The sequence below is a fragment of the Liolophura sinensis genome, chromosome 9 (assembly GCF_032854445.1).
Source record: "Liolophura sinensis isolate JHLJ2023 chromosome 9, CUHK_Ljap_v2, whole genome shotgun sequence".
Taxonomy (NCBI): domain Eukaryota; kingdom Metazoa; phylum Mollusca; class Polyplacophora; order Chitonida; family Chitonidae; genus Liolophura; species Liolophura sinensis.
In genome coordinates, this window is record NC_088303.1 from 33,023,551 (window position 1) to 33,045,892 (window position 22,342).

A 22,342-nucleotide genomic window follows, 5' to 3' on the forward strand; every position below is an offset into this window, starting at 1 on the left:
TTTAGTCTCTTTTTTTTATGTGAGACTATTATGGCCCAGGGTATTTTTCACACAGAAATCGCGGGCTAGTGCTAGAATGGCGTCAACGTGCTGCAGACGTGTTTTGGGCTGGAAAGAACTTCGCAACTTGGTAACATGTTTAGCCGTTCGCTTTTCTCATCTCTTATGCGAATAGTACATTGTCACATCACTATTTATACATAAATTGCTACCTAGAAGGATGTAGCTCTGTCTGTTACACTACAGTTGATAGGGTCCAAAGTTCAACTTACCGTACATCATACATATTTAGCGTGAAGATTTAGCGTGGGTGTTTTGAAATGGTTCTTGTTTTCAAAATGTCTAGATGACACCTGGGCACACGATGAACAGTTTTTGTGAAAGAACCTCATTTGGGGGCATGGCAGATATATTCTATTCCAATATTGCCCAAAACATGAACAATAGTGTTATACTAATATTTATGTAATTTACATCCCGAATATACATACCTATATCATTTCAATTTCTGACATGTAAGCCTATTTTTAGTTGTGCTATGTGAAATAGTTTATGCGTTTTAAAATCACAGAAGTGCAGATTTAGTTTCTAGAGTTGTATAAATGTGTATGATGTGTACAGTTCTTACCATATCGTTGTTCGATGTCATGTCCACGAAGTGGGGAGCTCTGTGGCCCTCTGCCCTGTTCCCCCTCCCAGAATCCCCATCTCTCAGTACAACCATCTGAAACAGAATAAAATATGACATGATTATTAGGACATAATTAGTTACATAATTTACACAATTAGTAAAAATAGACTTGCATTTCACAACAGCATGCTTTGTTATTCTTGATAATGGCGTTGACTATTTCTCTACAGCAGGACTGCTTGTACTGATGTCTTCAGTTTGAGATTACATTTACCATGAAACCTTTCAACACACATTTAAAAGCATTATATGGGAATAAAACAAAGGCCACTTCCAGATAATATTAACACAGCCTTTTTGTTTGCAAGCACTTAAAACTGAACCCTACCTTTGTTTTGTTCCTGCTCCCCACCTGCTGTTTGATTTTGCTTTTTCCCTTCCTTTTCCCTTCCCCTGGAATACTCCCTTCCCTGTTTTTCCACACTACTACCTGCCTCTACACTATATCCTCCAGCTAAACCTGCATTATCGCCCTCACCCCCAACCCCAGCTACAACTACACTAACCCCCTTTAAAACACCTCCACTACCCTCCTTGCCACATCCACACTACCCCCACCACTACATGCTCACTAATCCCCCCAGCTACACTTACACTACCCCCCTCTGGCACACCTTCACCACCGCCCCCATCTACACCAACCCCTGGCAACATGCCTTCACCAATCCCCCCAGCTACACCCTCACTACATGATTTGTGCTCTACCGTTATAAAACCCAAACCACCCTAATCCCCCCACCCATCCCCATCCATGAAGTTACTCAAGTCAATTTCTTCCATGAACTGCAAAATAAAAAGCAAATCATAACCAAATAAAATAAAGTTAAAGGTTACTGCTTCTCTTTTTAGAGAAGTATTAGTTGCTATTATTTGCATTTCTTTGTAATAACATTTAATGATCTAGAGAACACTGTTTTGAAATTTATAATCAGGTGTATTGCATAGCATTACCTTCATTTTATATAATCTGCATTGCATATTTAGTGAATGTTTGTAGTAAACATTATTTTAATCTGTGATATGAGAGTGGCAATGCGATACTTCGGTTCAGAACACACAAGTGAATACAAATGAATCAATCAACCTGAATAGTTTTATTCAAAAAAAGTTCTAACCGAACATGAAGTAACCATCAACAGCAGCAAAGAAACAAGAATGTTTATAAAAAACAACACAAACAAACCTTGAACAGAGCTTTTGATACCTTTGTATTCTGGCCAAATTGTGAGGTACCCCCCCCCCCCCCCCCCTCCTTAGCATCTTGTGAGGACTCCAGGGACTTGGTGATGGCCTGGCCCCTGTGGGTTTGGGGCCAGGCGTGATCAATTATATCTAATTCTTCTACGTAAGGAGAACATTTTTTTTGTAAAAAGCTGAGAGAAAGAGACTGACATTTTACTTATGTATAAGAATGATATATTTACCTCCAATGGCGAGAATTTCCACCAAATATTTCCGGCCGCCTTGAAGCAGGTGGCAGACAGAGGAGACTTTAATCTCTGAGGACGGCAAGGAAAACTTTGGCTTGGAAATGCGAGTAGTCTTGCCCGTCCTCGTCAAAGAGAATAAGGTATTCTGAAATAGAGAAAACAGATTTAGAGAAAATTATTAAGATGTATGGCAGTCTATTGAATATCAACTTTAAAATGGCTGTACATATTAAGACCATGAATAATACAAGTTATATAATCACATTATTGAGCATGCTAAAAAAAAAATATGGTTGAAACAAATGCTGAATGCTTTTGTAGTGGACCAATAATGAACATACCATTTTTCTGCTCCTCTGCCGCCAGCTGCTTCATGACCTGACGGGCAGTGCATGGGGCTCCTGTAAAAAAAAAAAAAAACGAAAAAAAAAATTTATTGATGATTTCCTTGCTGAAAATAATTTTCTGTGTTATATACTGTCAGTTCAGAACATTTTACTTTACTTTTATATAGCCAGACACGTGACAGCAGTGATTATAGGGGTTGTATGATACACATATCATGTTCAAGAAACACACAAGTGAAATTGTAATTCCTAAAGCAACGCATATATAAACTGTCACAATAGGCAAACTTGCTTTTATGCATACAATATTCTTGAGTATGGTGTAAAACACCTGTCATATAAATAAATCAAATTTATGCAACCAGTTTGCTTCAGCAGATTATTTGAAAAGAATAGATGAAGTTGTCTCCCTTTCTAACCTATATTCGACCGTGAACTACCAAAAAAAATGTACATGTACAGGCTACTGTAAGACCAACGCTGTGATATTTATTTATACCCTTTTACTTTAAAGTTTAGGCTATTTTCTGCATGTTGGATGTGATAAAGTTATGTGAGATTGTCCCACTCCGTTGTGTTTTGCAATTTACAATTTGAAACCTAAAATCATGGAATTAATTTTGGACGAAAGTCCGAAACAGCTGATCATGTGAACAGAAGACGGGGGCCTTAATGTGCTTGTGCAGAAAACCCGTAACTTGTTTTCAGTTGCTGGAAGGAAGGGGGAGTTGCCGAGTCCAGAGTTATACATGCAGTTGTTACTATAGTGAGTAATTTGTGTTTGTATTGGAACGACGAAAAAAGAGTACGAAGTCAGATGAAGTTCATTTTGAACATAAATGGCGGTGAGAAGCCTTTAAACGTTTATTTGCACTATTTTTTTCAGGTGAAATGTAATATATGTGGCACAATGCAAATACACGCACTCGTAGATAATTACTTGTTTGTATTCACAGAATTTATTTGATTTTAAATGTATCTGTGTCGCTAAACTGATTGAATACTGATTGAAGGCATTACGCTGTGCAGGCCTCTGGGCTTACACTTTTACACCGGCAAGTTTCGGCACACTAGATCGGAGCTTACATAAATTTTTTATTGGTCCTGCATCGCATTAGCACATGCAGGAAAAAAAAACACTACATCACTTTTTATAATACTGACAACAACTTTACCTGATTCTGACATCTTCACCTGATTCTGACATCTTCTTATATGTACATTACAGTTCCCAGCGGACATCCGTCAACCTCGGCAGAAATTTAAAAAGTGTGCGGCCGGCCGACGGCAACGTAGATTGCGTGTCGTAATAGAACAACTTTTTCCACTTTTAAAGTGCGATTTATATCGCAATAAAAATGCAGATAAAAAGAAAACAAAACAAACCACTAGTAGGCATTTTTATCACAGTTTTGTTTGGAATAACGACATTAAAAACGATGATAATCACACGCGTGTGGTATCCGCGTGGTCCTCCTCTCCACACGCATATCGTAGCCGTGTAGTAGCCGTGTTGTTCAAACAGACAAAGCGTGCCAGGCAGTGCCTGTCTGCCAGACGTGATGCATTCCACACGCGTGTAACAGCCGTGTGGTACCCATACGACACGCGTGTTTATAGTGGTAACTGTTTTGTTGTACTGTACATGTATAGTGTCGGGGACTAATATTTATGTGTTACATTACTTTTCGTCCCAAATTGCTCAGCGCATAGAGGTTAGAGCAACAAAAGTTATTGGCCCGGCTAGTGTCAGTACAAGCAAAATTAACACAGAACTTAAATGTGGCTCAAGTATTCTAAAGATCATAGATGGGTTGGCTGGATTTATTTTGAAATAACGAAATAAATCCAGCCAGAGCATCTACTATGATTGGAGATTGGTATGGTCTCTATTTCCGTTGATATGGACAACTGAACCGGTTGCTTGTATGCACCTTACCACCCCAAAAGGCAGTGCACACTTTGTTTGCAGGTTTATGTTAATTGGCTTTTCACTAGCCTCTTCCTTATGCCACCAACCAAAACTTGACTGTCATGAAATAAATTTTCTAAATATGGCATAAACATGTAACCGCCCATTAAGCAACTAAAGAAATAAGTCAATTAATGCTTAGAAATTATTTGTTTGGTCTTAACAGAAATATCAGAAATAATAGTGTTAGTAGGTAATTAACTATGTCTTTTGTTATGAAAAATGTAGGGATTTTGCAGGAACTAAAGTGAAATTAGAGAAGGCCAGGCTCGTTTTCGGAGTATATTTAAGGTTACATAAAACAAACATATTTTTAAAATGATGGCTTACAAATAAATAAAAATCAGTACATATATATTATAATTGGTTGCAGGCTGTGGTTGTAAAGGATGTTCCAAGAGTCCTCTCTACTAGTGCCAGTAGACCTGGAAAATATGATGACAGCCATGCCAAATACTTTCCAGCTAAGGTCACCCCCATGCTACCCCCGGGCACATTTGAAGGGAAAACAGCATTTATCACAGGTGGGGGTACTGGATTGGGGAGGGGTATGGCTACAGTGTTGTCTCGTCTGGGTGCAAAGGTGGTAATCAGTAGTAGGTAAGTACTGATCAGTTTGTCTCCAAGAGTTTATCACCATTTTGACAGTTTTGTTAATGTTGTGTCTTCAGTTCACTTAGCTTTATTTTAAGGAGTATATATTTAAAGGTGGAGGAAACATGAATGTTACATATAGTGTAGATGAAAGATTGTGAAAGGTTAGGTGTAAATGTGGTCTTCAGTATTTTTTTTTTTCAATTTTTCTTTAAAGAGAGAAAGACACATGGAAATATTTTTGTAAGGCGGATATTTGAGACCACCTCTTGGTATGTATTGTCTTTGTGTAACATTGCTGTAAATGAGGATGTAACACATGTTTAATAAATATATGTGCACTCGAGTTTGGTCTTTGCAGCTAACAAATGGGTTCAATCTGGATTTTGATCACATTTATATTTGTATTATATTCATAAATATTAACATAATCCAGGTTAAATGCATATGTGTAGATATAAACAACAAATTTACCTTCAGATAAATTTATCAGACATGCATCACATCCTGATTTAAAACATGATTATGCAAAGACAATATATACTGTACAAGAAGTGGCCCCAAATACCCACAATACCCAAAAAGGTTTTAAATTCTAATCCCTTTGTATCGTGAAAGAAAAAATCAGAAAAAAAAAGTTAAAGGCCGTATTTAATTTTGGCACCGTTTTTATATTTTCCTTTAATTGGCTATTGACAACCTTACTTTCAAAACTTACCCAGGTTTTACCAGCATGCTTTTATAGCCATCATGATTTTGATCATCATTTTTAAATGATGAGTATGTTTGCAGGATGAATGATTTGGAGTTGAGATAACCTGAAATTGTACCCCAAAAAGAGCCATTTTAGAGCGAAATAAATGTTGTGAAATAATACTTTCGGTGCTGAAATGAATTTCTCCTGTAGTATATCGTCCTAACTTTAATAACAAACCATTTTAAGATCAAAAGAACAACTGGAAACCTACAGATCAAACTTTTAGCTCATTTACATACAATCAGATCAATTTTCTGACATAATTGCGTAATTACGTGTACATGTACTTTTCCTGTGTTAAGAATATGGGCTTTGTTCTTTCCTTTATGTATGTCCTTTTTCCAGAAAACAAGATGTTCTTGACAAAACAGCCAGCGAGATAGCAGAAGAAACCGGATCAAAGGTACATAACTCTTGTGGTAATTGTAGTGATTCATTGTCTGTGATGTTTGTCAACTACCTGTCAAGGTTTTACATAAGTCGGTTCGTGTATTAAGGTTAAATATTCTTGAATATGCCTTTAAACACCAATTAATTTAACAATCTGCAGAAATAATCTTGGCCAAAAAAAAAAAAAAAAATGGTGCTAGTGCACACCTGTGAAGTTTGCTTTGATAGAGGTTTCTAAGGTGTCTGACAAAAATTGGTGTTTTTTAACATTTAATTCTGGTATTTTATAATGCTGACCGATTGAACCAATAAGAGTGCAGATATCTGAGAATGAAAGCAATGAAACAGATTGCTGTATCTAGAAGACGCTCTAAGAGCGCAGACTTCCCTATTGCTAACTATGCAAAATTTGCATCACAAATTTCAGGGGCCTCCGTGGCTCAGTTGGTTAGCGCGCTAGCACAGCCCAATGACCCAGGAGTCTCTCACCAATGTGGTCGCTGTGAGTTCAAGTCCAGCTCATGCTGGCTTCCTCTCCGGCCGTACGTGGGAAGGTCTGCCAGCAACCTGCAGATGGTCGTGGGTTTCCCCCGGTCTCTGCCCGGTTTCCACCCACCATAATGTCGCATAAGTGAAATATTCTTGAGTACGGCGTAAAACACCAATCAAATAAATAAATAAATAATTCCACCCACCATAATGCTGGCTGCTGTCGTATAAGTGAAATATTCTTGAGTACGGCGTAAAACACCAATCAAAAAAAACAAAAAAAATCACAAATTTCAACACATGGACAATACACTGCTGGGAAAAATATGCATTCGTAACCTTTCTGTTGAAGAATAATGTTAAACAAATGTAAAATGTAATGGATTGGTTCTGTGCCGACAGAAAGACAAACACCAGCAAAACATGGTTTCCTTGGTGCATGGCAGCAAAGCCTGTAATAAAGCCACCCATGTTCTTCTTTGCAGGTGTTGGGGATAGCTGCAGACGTGAGGGACCCCATCGCTGTGAGAGCAGTTGTGGACCGATGTGTCAGCGAAGTGGGTCTGCCACATATTGTCATTAATAATGCGGCTGGGAACTTCATCTCTCCGAGTGAAAGATTGTCGGCCAACGCGTGGAGAACTGTCATAGACATTGTCCTGAATGGAACGGCTAATGTCACTTTGGAGCTGGGAAAGCGGCTCATAGAGGAAGGACAAGGTAAAACGTATTAAATGTCTCTATTGTTTCTGTAAAATGCATACTATTATGTTTATTTATGTTTATCAGAAATTACAGACATTTTCACCTTAGCATTCTTTCCACTTTTTACGGTTTGTGTATATTTCCTAATTATTTGCTGAAAAAAGTACAGCTAATAATGCAAAGTTCAAGGCTTTCAATTTATTTTTGGCCATGCTCTCTTTCTCGGATATTCATTTTTAATATTACTGTATTTGCCATAATTATTCACCCAGACAAGTGCATATTTAGAGGAAACAAAAGGTCACAAATTATTACTTTTGGTAAATACTTTTTCTTTTTTTTTGTTACTTTTTGGAGTAACGTGTGTATGTGGAAGATATCATTGCGATAGTAATGCTTACGTATAAAACGGTGATAGGGTATCACAGGCTCAGACAGATAAATCACTGGTTTGCAGTGACATCCAGGCTCGTGGTCAATGAATTTGCATGTGCCAATCCAATCACTACTCCTGCTGCATAATTACCTCAAGAGTTTTTTCAAGTATCTGATGATGGAAGTTTATTCTAGATACTTGTGTTTCCTCCACCCAAAACCCAGACGGCCATCAAACAAATAAAAAAAATTCTTTGTGTAAGTACAGGGTGAAATACCACTCAATCAAATAAAATTATAACAATATACAGTTAAGGCCATTTCACAAGGTCATTACAAGGTCAAGAGTTTTACTGTACCAGAGGGCAGACGTGTAGGTCCATATTACTCCTGATGTTCTGATACACTCTGTATTCACCAAACCAAATGGCGTTACCCTGTTTTTCAACCTTTTTTTCACGTTTGAAACTTTAAATACCGTTGATCAAGTTTAGCGTTAATCTGGGTTTACCTTCTTCCATTGTTTTCGCACAGTGGTAGCAGTGCTCTTTTGTGTGGGTTTTGCATTAAGTTTCTTGGTTACCACTTCCCCCAAACCAATATGACACATGACACAAATGAATAAATAAATGAATACATTGTTATTATTTTGGTTTTGTACAAGGTGCTGCCTTTCTGGCCATCACCACCATATACACAGAGAGTGGGTCAGGCTTTGTAGTGCCCAGTGCTGCAGCTAAGGCAGGGGTCGAGGCATTGTCAAAGTAAGGCATACTTCATGGCTATTTTTCGTCTTTATTTATTCATTTATGTGATTGGTACTTTACGGCGTACTCAAGAATATTTCACTGATTCGACAGCGGGGGCGAGGTTGAGGGGCATTATGGTGGGAGGAAACCGGTAAGAGCCTGGGGAGAAACCCACGACCATCCACAGACCTGGCAGACCTTCCCACATACATTTACTTCTTTAATGTGTTCTAACTTTCCATTCTAGTACATTACATCAATTTGCATGTGTATTGTGAAGAAGTGTATTTTTTCATTGTAGGTTTTTATTTTTTGTAACCTTTTATTTGTGTAACATGGTAAAATATGTAATCTTCAATGGCCTCTACTGTGAAACAATGATGTGTTGACAGGGTGTATTTGTTGACAGGTCTCTGGCCAGTGAATGGGCTCGCTATGGCATGAGATTCAACTGTATAGCACCTGGACCAATAGAGACTAAGGTGAGATATATTCATATATTTATGTATCAAGTAATTGTATTTCAGATTGTAAAAATCTTTTGGCGAGAACTTACATCATCTCCAGTTTTCCAGGAATGCAGTTACGATTTTACATTTTCACTGACACTAATAAACTCTAATGAGAAACGGGAAAGCAAAACTCGCAAGTCATGGATTGGCCTAGCTGACATTTTTATTGTGTTGAATGAGTGAGAGTTAGGCAAATGATAGACAATTCACTAATACTTTTCTCATCACCACACCTGCCTTAACAGGTAAGCAAACTGAAGATACATCGCATTATGTTTATAGTTAGCGTGTAGGTAAAGGCTCAAATGCAGTAAAACGGTCTAAACGAGACTACCTGTACTAGCTGATGTAGATTCGGGTAAGATGTGATCAGGATGGTGCCAATATCTGTGCATGGGCTGCCCATAATGGCCGTATGATCCGTGTAAGATCCTCTCTAAATCCGATCAAGATGCACATAGGATGTGGGGATGATACGCGTAGGTTATATCATTAGGATCTGGCAGTCCTGTATCTTTAGTCATGGACAAAATCTTAAGTTAACATTGTAGATGTTAATATATTTATGTGTAACCATAGCACCTTACCAGCCGCAGAACAACAATACTTACTCAAAATCACATCCAAACCGACAAAAGACGTCATTAGTCCAGGGTGGTTCAGAGTTTACAGCAAAAGCCCTTAAGGCCTTTGTCAACAAATGTAGGATAAAGAAATGCTTTACGCCGCTTTGTGAAAGTGGGCCCAGGTTTTGCCCAAGAGGCTTCAGCTGCTCCATTTCCTACACCTGTTATTGCCTACCGACCAGAATAGAAGTGAAAATCCAGTCCTCTTCAACCACCACAACGGCCAATATTTTGACCTTTTTGAGAGAACTTCATGTTTGGGATGTAGAGAAATACGCTGCACAGTTTATGCATTTTTGGTATAATCAAAGTAATTCGAAGAATAACTTCCAGTGAAAAAAGTGCCTTACGGTTTGAAAGGGTTTAAGATTAATGTCATTTCTTAAGACAAAATTTTCTCATTATTGATTAATTTCTTCATTTTCTCATTGCAACCATACATGGATATTGGGATGTGTTTGTAGTCAAGCTTTTGGTTGAATACGTTTAAGTCATTCAGGATTGACTTCTTCTTAATTCAAGCAAAAAGTGCCCCTTGTACATGCGTTTTTGCCTAGATTTTACTGTGAAAAGACATTGTTGTAGGGAGCATTCAGTCGCTTGGACCCCACAGGGAGTTTCATGGAAAAGGCTGTGAAGAGGATAGCAGCTGGGAGGCTAGGGGAGGTGCCAGAGCTGGCTAACTTTGCTAGTTACCTGGTCAGTGATTATGCTAACTGGATCACAGGACAGGTTAGTTCTCCATGGTTACACAGGCCTGATTTCTGGAAGACTGGGGGAGGTGCCAGAACTGGCTAACTTTGCCAGTTACCTGGTCAGTGATTATGCTAATTGGGTCACAGGACAGGTGAGTTCTTCATGGTTACACCAGGCCTGATTTGTGGGAGACTGGGGGAGGTGCCAGAGATGGCTAACTTTGCCAGTTACCTCGTTAGTGATTACGCTAACTGGATCACAGGACAAGTGAGTTCTCCATGGTTACACCAGGCCTGATTTCTGGGAGACTGGGGGAGGTGCCAGAACTGGCTAACTTTGCCAGTTACCTGGTCAGTGATTACAGTAACTGGATCACAGGATAAGTTAGTTCTCCATGGTTACACCAGGCCTGATTTCTGGGAGACTGGGGGAGGTGCCAGAACTGGCTAACTTTGCCAGTTGCCTGGTCATTGATTATGCTAACTGGGTCACAGGACAAGTGAGTTCTCCATGGTTACACCAGGCCTGATTTTTGGGGGGCAATGGTGGAGGTGCCAGAGCTGTCTAACTTTGCCAGTTACCTGGTCAGTGATTACAGTAACTGGATCACAGGACAGGTTAGTTCTCCATGGTTACACCAGGCCTGATTTCTGGGAGACTGGGGGAGGTGCCAGAACTGGCTAACTTTGCCAGTTACCTCCTTAGTGATTACGCTAACTGGATCACAGGACAGGTTAGTTCTCCATGGTTACACCAGGCCTGATTTCTGGGAGACTTGGGGAGGTGCCAGAACTGGCTAACTTTGCCAGTTACCTGGTCAGTGATTATGCTAACTGGATCACAGGACAGGTTAGTTCTCCATGGTTACACCAGGCCTGATTTCTGGGAGACTGGGGGAGGTGCCAGAACTGGCTAACTTTGCCAGTTACCTGGTCAGTGTTTATGCTAACTGGATCACAGGACAGGTGAGTTCACCATGGTCACACCAGGTGTGGGTTGTCTTTACCATGTTAATAGCTGGTACACCATCCCATTTTTATATAATGCTTGAGGACGACAGCTACATCCAGTCATATTATGGATACACTTGACCCTAGAAATACATCATCAAGATCATTTTGCAGAGCTTTAGTTTATTTAGAAACCACGCCATTCTGGAGTATGGTATTCAATAACAGTCATATGACATTTATTTTACCAACAATCAAATCAGTAAATAAATAGAGACAAGTCCCAAGCCACTGTATTGTGTAAATGTATGAAAAATTACTTTAGTCTCCAAATAAATGCTTGTTCTTGCCCTTGTCCTACGATATCTCAACAGTGTTTACCATAATTAGTATTCCAGATTACTTTTAGTTTTGTGCTTGGACGTAACTAAAGTACAAGCAATACATTTATTTTTAATTCTCATGCAAAGAATTTTTTACATTGGTGTAAAGCAGAGTACAAATTTTTGAAAACGTATGTTTTGTCTGTCATTGGTAAATGTAGTGAAGAGATGTGAAATCCGTGCCATGAAATGAAAGGCCAACCTGTCACTCAGAGTACGTTGGAAACATGTCATACTCAGTAAGAACCAGTCACAAGTTTTGTCTCCTTAATGGCTTGTTAATCAATATATGTCATGTACTCCACAGTGAAAATCACACACAGCAAATGGCGCAGTGTTGTCCAGCGTCGGTTGCTAAAAAAAAAACTATGCCTCTTTATTGATTACCAGCTAATGTTCAAAAGATGTTTATCAAGGCGTAATGCTCCACAGATTAAAACCATAGAGTGGTTTTAGATCGGTTGTCATTCTTCTCGCTCTGTGTCTTTTTTTATTACCCTTTAGGTGATTCGGTTTGACGGAGGAGAGTTCTATTACTCAGCTGGAGAGTTCAACAGTTTGGTGCAGTTGCCAAAAGAGCAATGGGACATGCTGGAGAAGATGATCCGGTCGACCAAGGGATCATAATGTGCGCAGGAGTTTGTAGCACCACCAACCTAACCAGAGACACCAAGTATATACTACGAGTGAAATACGTGATATGTTTCTATATCAGTTAATGTCATCAGATCAGATGTTCAGGCACTTTTCAAAAACTTATAACACAATCAGAATATATCGTACCTATATCACCATCTAGGAGCCAAAAGGCAGGATACCCGGGTTCAAACCCGGGTCGGGCCATTTTTATAAATTCTGCTTCGCTTTTCGCTCAGCCCTGAGTGGTGAGAGCCAACAAACAGGACTGGTTGGCCTGGTGTCAATGTAATGTGACCGGGTCGGGTGTCATGTCTGGTGTCATCTTCAGTGGCGAGAGCAATTTGGAGGCATGGACTCACCCTGCCACAAGAAAACACATTATATGTCCACAGACCTAACGACTCCTCGTCGTCATATAACTGAAAAATTGCTAAGCACGACCTTAAAAGCCAAGCATTCATTCATTCATTCACCATCTAGGGGATATTATTAGAGGAGGAAACAAGTAGTGGATGTGACACAATGTCACTGGCCGCAGGACGATACTTATTCATGTAGAATGGCTCAGATAATCGTTTTTCATATTAATGTAATGTAAACACGAATACACAATAAAATCAGCGATGTTATTAAAGACATTTTCTCTAGAAAAAGGTTCTCTGTTTTATTTTCGCTCATCACAGAGGACTTGACTGTCTTGAATACCAAACGAGATGTTAAATGAGTCTGTATGAAAACATAAAAATAACTGATTCTTGGACGCGTTTGCCAAAAAGAAAAAAAATACTGAACAAATGTTGTATAGGAAGGCGAGTCTTGTTCACTATTGGTGGAGCAACGATTGTTTGTTAACCACCAAACACAAGCCGGATGTAGTCATATATCGTGGCTAGGAACGCGGCATATTAAGGAGATTAAGTCTTATCACGGTGACCCCAGTAACCTCGGCGTTGTTCAAGATTTCTGTGCAAAATTCACTAGTGGTAGCAATACTGTAAAGCAAACGTAGTATGACCTTTGAGTGGGGCGGCATGCGTGATTTGTAAGATGTAAAATGTAAGCTCGGTATAATTGTGTCAACATTGGTAACGGCTTGCTACAATTAGACAAATACGTGATATGACTGAAATAATATTGAAAGCAATGTTAAATCGCGGTTAAAGCAAACAGTATTTCGCCTTGCACTGAAAGTATGAACATCTGTCGGGATATATTCGCCCATCATTTTATTTTGTGCAAACGGACAAAAGACATTAAACTCCTTGTCTGTGTCGTAAATTTGGTTTATATTGCGTCCATTCTGATGTGGAGATCTTTCAAGCGAATATTTTAGAAAACCGAGAGCAACATCAGACGTTTAAGAGGCGAGGCAAATCTACAAACGAACAGAGAAGAGCAGAGGCATAAAAACAAGTGCAAATCGTGATAATAAAATTTTATTAGTACATAACTATAAACTATGAATTAACAAGACGACAGGGACGGAGTTTCCTCGTGGAATTGGGACAAATTTTCTAACGATGTTACGATGTTCGGCAGAATGAAGATGTATTGGCCTCTGGTGTATCAAAGAATTGCGCAAATTAGTACTATTTTGCCGGTATTCAAATGTGCTATGGGACACTCATCTGGCTTTCATCATGTGTATGCATTATTTATGCGGAAAACGTTTTCCAAAGCTGTCAATCTTACTCGAGTAGTGAACAAACAAGTCCGTCTGTTGTTCTTTGTCCACCAATAATGTTTTACTGGGTTGCACGACCGATAGTTTAAGCTTCCCATTGTGGGAATTCCATCCATGCAACACTAATCAAATTGATATCAAGTTTCCAATGAGTATCAAGGTTGTAGTGGGTATATGGCTTATTTGATTCAATAGTCAGATTGTGTGCTTCAGTCATGTGACTTTTAGTATTGTTCTTTTGAACTCGAGTACCCAAATAGTCCTAATGAATTTGTTAACTGACTGCTTATTTGATGGTGCTATAGTATATTGTCATATGAGATTGCGATATTTCTGCTAGAAAAATATCGTTACGTCCTCCAATTCAAGTAGGCTGTATTCTGTACATTAACCCCAAATTTTGTTGCCAGAGGTGGGGGGCACCTGCTATCCGTATTTGTGCCAGTCACGATACTTTTCCACGGCTGTAATCTTGTAATCTTGTCATCTCAGCCAACACGAATATAAAAAAAATATACAGTCTTGCTCTGGAGTTTTATATTCCCAAGTCGCATTGACTGGGTATTGTTTAAGCCTACAAGTCCTGGACAGAAACAAACCTTCACGTGTCATGCATAATACGAGTAGCGGAAAATGTTAGAAGCGTTGTATCCCTTCAATGAAGGGTAGTATATGTTTACTTATATCATCTTAGAACAATTGTATGATATAGTCTCATGTCTCATGCGGTCTTCCACTGTATGTGTCCTATATATGTGCCCTATAACGTAAAATAATTCCCTATAATTTTACAAATATTGTTTTCATCAGCAAAATTAAAGAAGATGCTGCCATTTAATAAGGTTTATTTGTTTACATGTACTATATTGGTCCTTCCTATATTTTAGGACACCATTCTGTTCAATAATAAATGATTATTTCCTATATTTCTGGTATAGTGACAGTGCTCGCTTGTGCGTTGTTGTCTTTCATTGGGCCGGACAGTTTATACACGTACCATTTTCTCATTAGCATGACCGGGATAGCCTTTAACGTGGTGGAAATAATTTATGCCTTTGCTGTATAATGTGCATGCGGTAATGGCATTTCTTCTTTAGTGTGATGGAAATAGTTAGTGGACTTTATCTTTTGTGTTTTGCAACTTTTTCATCTTTGTATGGCGGGAATATTTGATACCTTTTGTCTTTAGTGCGCCGTTTATTCTTTTGTCCACGAGGCTATGTCGATAGTGTATGCCTTTTATCTATTTAGTATGCGGTCGATACTTCATGCAATTTTGTCTTTTGCCTTCGTACCTCTAAGTGTCTTCCGCCTGGTGAGGAGTGCCGTACATATTTCATGATGTGACCGTAAGAACTGTTCACGTGAGTTTTACACCGCTCGTTCTACCATTGTGGAGAAAGCGTCAAAATCCCATCCTGGACAGACAGGCTGACACTGTAATGTTCGTACGTTGTTTCTGTTGTTGGATTTATGGCTACCGGTTACAATAGTCCTACGCGAGACTTTCAAACTGAATCCCTCCGGAAGTTGAAAAACATGTTTGTCTCATGCCTGCCTGGAATAGACTCGGGTCTCCTCTTGCGGCCGGAAGTTTTCGTCTTCAGACGTGGAAGGGAAGAGAAGACACGATGATTGGTTATGGGAGATTTTCTGAACCGAGTACACATGACACCTGTAGTGACCCAGACACCTTATTGTACACTCGGGAACTGAAGTCACCATATACGTCATCATGGGGGCCTGGGCTGGTACCTTGTCCTGCTGTAAAATGCTGAATCGGGCTTCTGCAAAAATAAAAAACTCATTCATACACATCATGTACATATACTACGAATATATCACTGAAGGCGTACCTGTCCTTAACACTGGCCTGTTAATACATTCTTGCTGAACAATTTTAACGTGAAAAGCCATGGTCATTCAACCCATTCAAGTTCTAATATGCTTCTGTGCTTAACATTGGCTTCTTGTTGAGAATTATGAAAATCTCGTTCTGAATACTCGATAATGAGACGCTTGTTCGCTGTAACATGATCGAAATATTTTTTCTTTACACATCTAAAACAATGAAAGAGCCGGATAATGGAAACGTGATGTAAATGCATTAATGGTGTTCTGTATTTTATATCATCGGCCGATGTTTACAATAGTTATACAATACTGTCGTTATTCGCCTTACAGCGTATGTACCACTCTCTACATTCGATTTACATCACTGCCACCACTAGGGAAATTTTGTACAGAAATCTTGAATTACACTGATGTCACCGAGGTCACGGTGATAAGGCAGGAAGTGAAGTCAGAAAATACAAACAATCCGTCTCAACCTTTGTCTCTAATATAATACTTTATACACATGTACTCTCTTTATCAAAAGTGTGTACAACATGACTCTAACCAACACCCAAAACCATTTTATTGGTGAATGCTTACTGATTAAAAAGTTACCTGCGATCGAGGGCCCTAGCGATAAGGCTAAGGGTAACGAACCTATGTGAGTCACACAGGCTTCAAAGGTCAAGCTTATCTAGTGGTGGCAGTGATGTAAAGCAAGCATAGAGAGCAACACATGCGCTGATGAAAGGAACATGTTCTGTCGTTATTTTAAGTAATAGTGAGTGCAGGTGTATACAGATTCATTCAGCTTAAGTAAACTACGTTACTAAGTACTGTTGTCGATGCCCTGGCTGAAATTACCTAATCGAAAAGCATTTCGAGCAAATATTTGACCCTAGCACAGAGGCGTATACATTTCTTGATGGGCGTGTAATTCGAACCCCGAGGTGTGTCGATATCGTCCATATGGTCAGAATGCATCTTCTCTATGCGCCGATTTGCGTTCGGCTTTTCCAACATTGAAGAAGATCCCAAAATACAAAGTAGTGTTATTCCAAAAATGAATCCATTTTTCACTCAGTATTTCAGCACTTTATTACACCCTCATCAGGGGTATAACAGAATCCTGAATTTATTGTTTACAAAATGGTTTCATTTTTGGAATAGCATGCATTATACTTTTGTTTGAAATGAAAATTATCTGCAGAACTCCTCGATTTTAAGTACGAAATAGTTTTGGAAATATTTAGCTCACTGTGTGCGAATTGACTTACACGTTAAATTGGCGCGCAATTACAGGTTTCTAATAACAAGTGTTTGTGATAATTGAGGAAACCAGGAATCCGATAGCGGTCCAAGCAGGCCAATAAGGGTTGCTTTTGACAGATCGTATACTGACGCTGATCGATGCTGAGCAGAGGGAATATAGAGGGCATACTTTTGTAGGGCGTGAAAAAGAAAAACGATCAAATAAATAAATAAATAAATCACAGACATGGCTGTATACACGTTTCATTCGACCTCCATCGGTTTATTTTAGTATTTATTTCATTGGTGTTTCACTCGATCGCATGGATCGTTCATTAGCATATAGGAAACCGGAGAAAACTTGACTTACTGGTAAGAAGTTTTGAGAAAGTGTGAAAAACGGGCAGTGAAAATATTGAGACAAACAGAACATTAGGGAGTGGTAATGATGGATGCCTATTCTAGAGAAAATAAAATTCTTTCGTTCTTTATCGACAGATAAACTGTTATATCCTAGCCATATTAGACACGTTTCTGTTCCACTAAATGCATGGCTCTATGCCATATTGCATCCAAGGTCCGTTTTGCGTTTTCATAGTGTATTGTTTTAGTTAATGCGCTATAATTGTGCTCATACATATAGCCTACGTTGAAAGTGGACTTGCGCTTTTATACTTGTTATTGTTGAAATGAAAGAAAGGTTAAGAGATGAAGTGAGGCACGGCATATAGACAGCTGAAAACTGCGCGTGAAAATACTTTTACTTTTTGAGATTTTTGTAATAGAGCTAAATGCATTCAAATGTTTGAAATCTGTTGTGTTTGCTTTATGGGACGTACTCGATAATATGTAGCTCAAATTAGGTACAATGACGGCACAAAGTTCTTCCCACTCTGTCCACAGCTTTTAATGTTAGAATAACTCTTATTACCCATGAGTAAAAGTTTATGAAAACTAAATGAATGTGAAGAAAAAAACCCTTGCCACTGGCAGTATGGTCCAGAAAGCCCACCCTGCAGTAAAAAAAAAAAGTCCGTAAGCATATTTTTTCACAGTTTTCAGTGGCCATTCCCTTTGTGCTGACTTTTTCGTTCTATGGACAATGAGCACGCAGTCAAACCTTTAACCTGGTCGAGTTGACAGACAAAGGAGTACTCTCTATCACACTCCCTGTTCCACCATTTGTAGTCCGTGTCTCGGAAGCGTACACACTTCTCCATGTCCATGTCATTGGGCTGGTCGTTCTCTAGCGACCAATCCGTCCATTTTACAGGGGCACCAGTCCGCCAACGCCAGGTCTCAGACCCGTCCAGAGTACCGCCAAACCAAACGTCCGCAGAGCTGAAACGTAAAGGTTAATCAAAATTGTTAGTAGCATATAGAGGAAGCTTCGGTACGTTAGTAACATATAGAGAAAGGTTCAGCAAAGACTTTAGTGACATATAGAGAACGGTTATGCAAAGTCTGTGGCAATATATAGAGGAAGGTTCTGCAAAGACTTCAGTAACATATAAAGGAAGCTTCAGCACGTTAGTAACATAGAGAGGAAGGTTCAACAAAGACGTTAGTGACATATAGAGGAAGGCTCTGCAAAGACTAGTGACACATAGAGGAAAGTTATGTAAAGATTTTAGTGACATAGACGAAGGTTCAGCAAAGACGTTAGTGACATGTAGAGCGAGGCTTTGAAAGACTTCAGTGACACATAGAGGAAGGCTCTGCAAAGACTTTGGTGACATACAGAAGAAGGCTCAGCAAAGACTATAGTGACATACAGAAGAAGGTTCAGCAGAGACTTTAGTGACATACAGAAGAAGGTTCAGCAAAGACTTTAGTGACATACAGAGGAAGGTCCAGCAAGGACTTTAGTGACATACAGAAGAAGGTTCAGCAGAGACTTTAGTGACATACAGAAGAAGGTTCAGCAAAGACTTTAGTGACATACAGAGGAAGGTCCAGCAAGGACTTTAGTGATATACAGAAGAACGTTCAGCAAAGACTTTAGTGATATACAGAAGAACGTTCAGCAAAGACTTTAGTGACATACAGAGGAAGGTCCAGCAAAGACTTTAGTGACGTAGGCCTACAGAGGCAGGTTCAGCAAAGACATTAGTGACATAAAGAGGTCGGAACAGCAAAGACTTTAAGTGACATACAGAGGAAGGATGAGCAAAGACTTACAGAGGAAGGATCAGCAAAGACTTTAGCGACATATACAGAAAGGTTCTGCAAAGACTTTAGTGACATACAGAGAAAGGTTCAGCAAAGATATTAGTGACATACAAAAGAAGGTTCAGTAAAGACGTTAGTGACATATACAGGAAGGTTCTGCAAAGACGTTAGTGACATATACAGAAAGTTTCAGCAAAGACTTTAGTGACATACAGAGGAAGGTTCAGCAAAGACATTAGTGACATACAGAAGAAGGTTCAGCAAAGACGTTAGTGACATATACAGAAAGGTTCTGCAAAGATTTTAGTAACATATCAAGGAGCTTCAGCACGTTAGTAACATAGAGAGGAAGGTTCAGCAAAGACTTTAGTGACATACAGAGGAAGGTTCAGCAAAGACATTAGTGACATACAGAAGAAGGTTCAGCAAAGACGTTAGTGACATACAGGAAGGTTCTGCGAAGATTTTAGTGACATAAAGAGGAGGGGTCTACAAAGACATTAGTGACATACAGAGGAAGGTTCAGCAAAGACTTTAGTGACATATAGAGGAAGGTTCAGCAATGATTTAGGCTAACAACATAGCCTATACATTGTACCGTAGTTAAGTCGTACTTTAGACATTAAACTTTCCATGTTAGTTATTACATCAAAATGTGGTATGAAATAAAGTTTTAAGGAAAATTAAGAAAGACATGCCCCAAAAAAATGAGAACAAAATTTTCGATTTTGATGTATATTTTTTCAAAAATAACCCCTCTATTTTATACATATTTCCCGTCAGTGGTCGGAAATAGTCGGAAATGACACCGTCAGGGAACATACTGGGAACGCGGTACCAGCTCCCCAATCCGAGGTCTCTCTCCCAAAAAAAAGTTGTTTTGACAGCTATCACCATTGACGTCACCACAACGGGATAGTTAATTTCCAGAAAACCGTAGTTTACAGCCAAAGTAATTATGAAACTGCAACTACATTTAACTACTTATAGATGTATTTGGCGCCTCACCTATCAGCTGTTGCTTGCAGGAATTCCACCAGCTCACGGTTTTCCACCTCTGCTTCTGGGTGTGCCAGCACGTAGCCCATTTCCTCGCATAGATGGGCAGCCTCTTCCCAGGTTACCGCTGTGGGTACATACTTGTACGTAGTCGCCTGGCCAGCGTCTCCAAGGAGAGCGATTAAAACGGCCAAGGTCAGGAGCACAGACATACACTGGACATCCATGACTATATAAGGGCGTTGAGGCCAGCTGTTGTTTCCCGCTGAGGATAACTCTCTGCAATAGTCCTTTGTTAAGGCAAATCTCCAAATCTCCAGCCCCTGAAGGATTTCTTTCTGTAGCGGTTCGGGTACCCGCCAAATGTACAACGGATTGAGCAATATATCACATCTGTAGTGCCAGGGATTCGATTTGAATCTTGATTGTATATACCTCTCACTCTGAAGCATTTACCTCCTAAAAAGTATAAAATTACTATTTGATCCGTTGCTATATCGCCTCCAGTGAATTTCCTTCTAAAACTTAGTTCACATTTCTTTGAAAGAATAAATTTTGAATGCGTCGTGCTGAACTTCCAGTTACTGAACAGTTATAGATGAGTTAGCTCGTTTTATATTAATGGTACATTGTGTTACCGTTAAGAAATAAACGTCTCTGGTGTCAATTATTCCATTTTGTATAGTGCTGAACAAGAACATCAGTACTGACTACCACCATCAAGAGCAAACCATTATCAAAGTCTCTGGTTAGCTCCGAAACTCACGACATGCCGTTTGCTCCGCATTTTCCCATATCTGATGTGATAACTAAAAAGGCTGGCTGTCAACCTGTCAAGTCAATCAGTGAGTGATCTCTGCGTGCGCATGCGCCGTACTATTTTCCTACTGATTTCTCATTTGTCAAACGCTTCTCGTATGAAATGTATTTTATCGAAGCATTACGCGTATTTTTGTTGCCATGCTTCATAGCTGGAAAGCGATTTCCTATAACGGTGGATAATGCGCGATTTAAACTCTAGCAAAACTGAACTACAAATTGAGATGTGTAATACAGTTGAACGAGCTATGAGTTGTTTTTAATCCGCCGCTGGAAACATTATTTCCCCGCCTTTGTTCAGAAGGCGTGATATTTTTCACTCGTCACCATAGGGATACCATGGTCCTATCAGATGCTATATAAATGCTTTGCACTGTCACGAGGTGTTTACATGCAAAATCCATCGGATTCGATTAATGGCCAAGGTGTCACATAGAGGACAGAAAGCTGCGCTTCCGGTGGTGAGTGGTCAACACAAATATACACAGTCCGCTAATAACGGGTCATTTTAGTTAGTTAGAGCCATTTTGGTCGAACAAGGGTGGTTTTTTTCTTAAGCATAAATCGCGATTGGTGCCCGGTAACTAAATCAGGTGTGTGAGGTTTTCTTTATCTCAAACAACCTATAGCATGGCTAAACACATTGACGCACGATTACATGTAGAAACGGTCGATGATTCAAACGTCCTTTTTCGACTTTGGATACAGGCAAACTGAGGATTATTAATTTTTCAGAGCATATTGACGGTTTTCGTGAGTACAAAAAAACTCATTTACAGAAACTAAACAGATACGACAGTAAAAAGCCATATTCACGTGCTACCGTCCTAGGGACTTTTTGTATACTGACTTTATCAAACTTCAAACGGTGGCCGTGGATATGAACTTTGTTTCAGCATACCACGCGCCTCCATCAGACCACTCTATGAAATTTAGCCATCAATTTCCGGAGCAGATAAACAATGTTAGCCGTGTGTGTGTTGACGGTTAATTGTGAGTGGCTAGGTGTACATGGAGCATAATAATGGAGCTTTATCTTCTCACCACTGCGCAAGAGCGTGAAATCGATCTGGCGCCGACCGACAGGAAATGGACCAATCACAATCTAAATCTTTCTCACCATGAGCGAGCTGCATATACACTACATGTAGTAGCGGCTATCAAATTTGCGAAGCGATTTTATTGATTAAAATATACATTCTGTTTAAAACGAGTGCCTTGATTGCTCCCTTGATATTTTTAATGAATTATGTAATTTGTTTTCACCTGTAATGAG

The 22,342-nt window shown here is 39.4% G+C and overlaps 1 protein-coding gene across 1 annotated transcript; it reads left to right on the forward strand.

Annotated features, from left to right (window-relative positions):
• Positions 1-76: 76 nt before the first annotated feature.
• LOC135475799 (2,4-dienoyl-CoA reductase [(3E)-enoyl-CoA-producing], mitochondrial-like) lies at positions 77-13,352 on the forward strand. Its single transcript, XM_064755738.1, has 8 exons — positions 77-130; positions 4,814-5,040; positions 6,137-6,194; positions 7,156-7,390; positions 8,415-8,514; positions 8,909-8,981; positions 10,223-10,369; positions 12,171-13,352. Exons 1-8 carry the CDS (start codon positions 77-79, stop codon positions 12,291-12,293), a joined length of 1,017 nt encoding a protein of 338 aa, XP_064611808.1. The 3' UTR covers positions 12,294-13,352.
• The last annotated feature ends 8,990 nt before the right edge of the window (positions 13,353-22,342 follow it).

Coding starts and splice junctions, on each gene's coding strand:
- LOC135475799 (XM_064755738.1), top strand. CDS start 77: ATGGCGTCAACGTGCTGCAGACGTGTTTTGGGCTGGAAAGAACTTCGC. Junction 131..4,813: donor GGAAAGAACTTCGCAACTTG/GTAACATGTTTA, acceptor AATTGGTTGCAG/GCTGTGGTTGTAAAGGATGT. Junction 10,370..12,170: donor CTAACTGGATCACAGGACAG/GTTAGTTCTCCA, acceptor ATTACCCTTTAG/GTGATTCGGTTTGACGGAGG.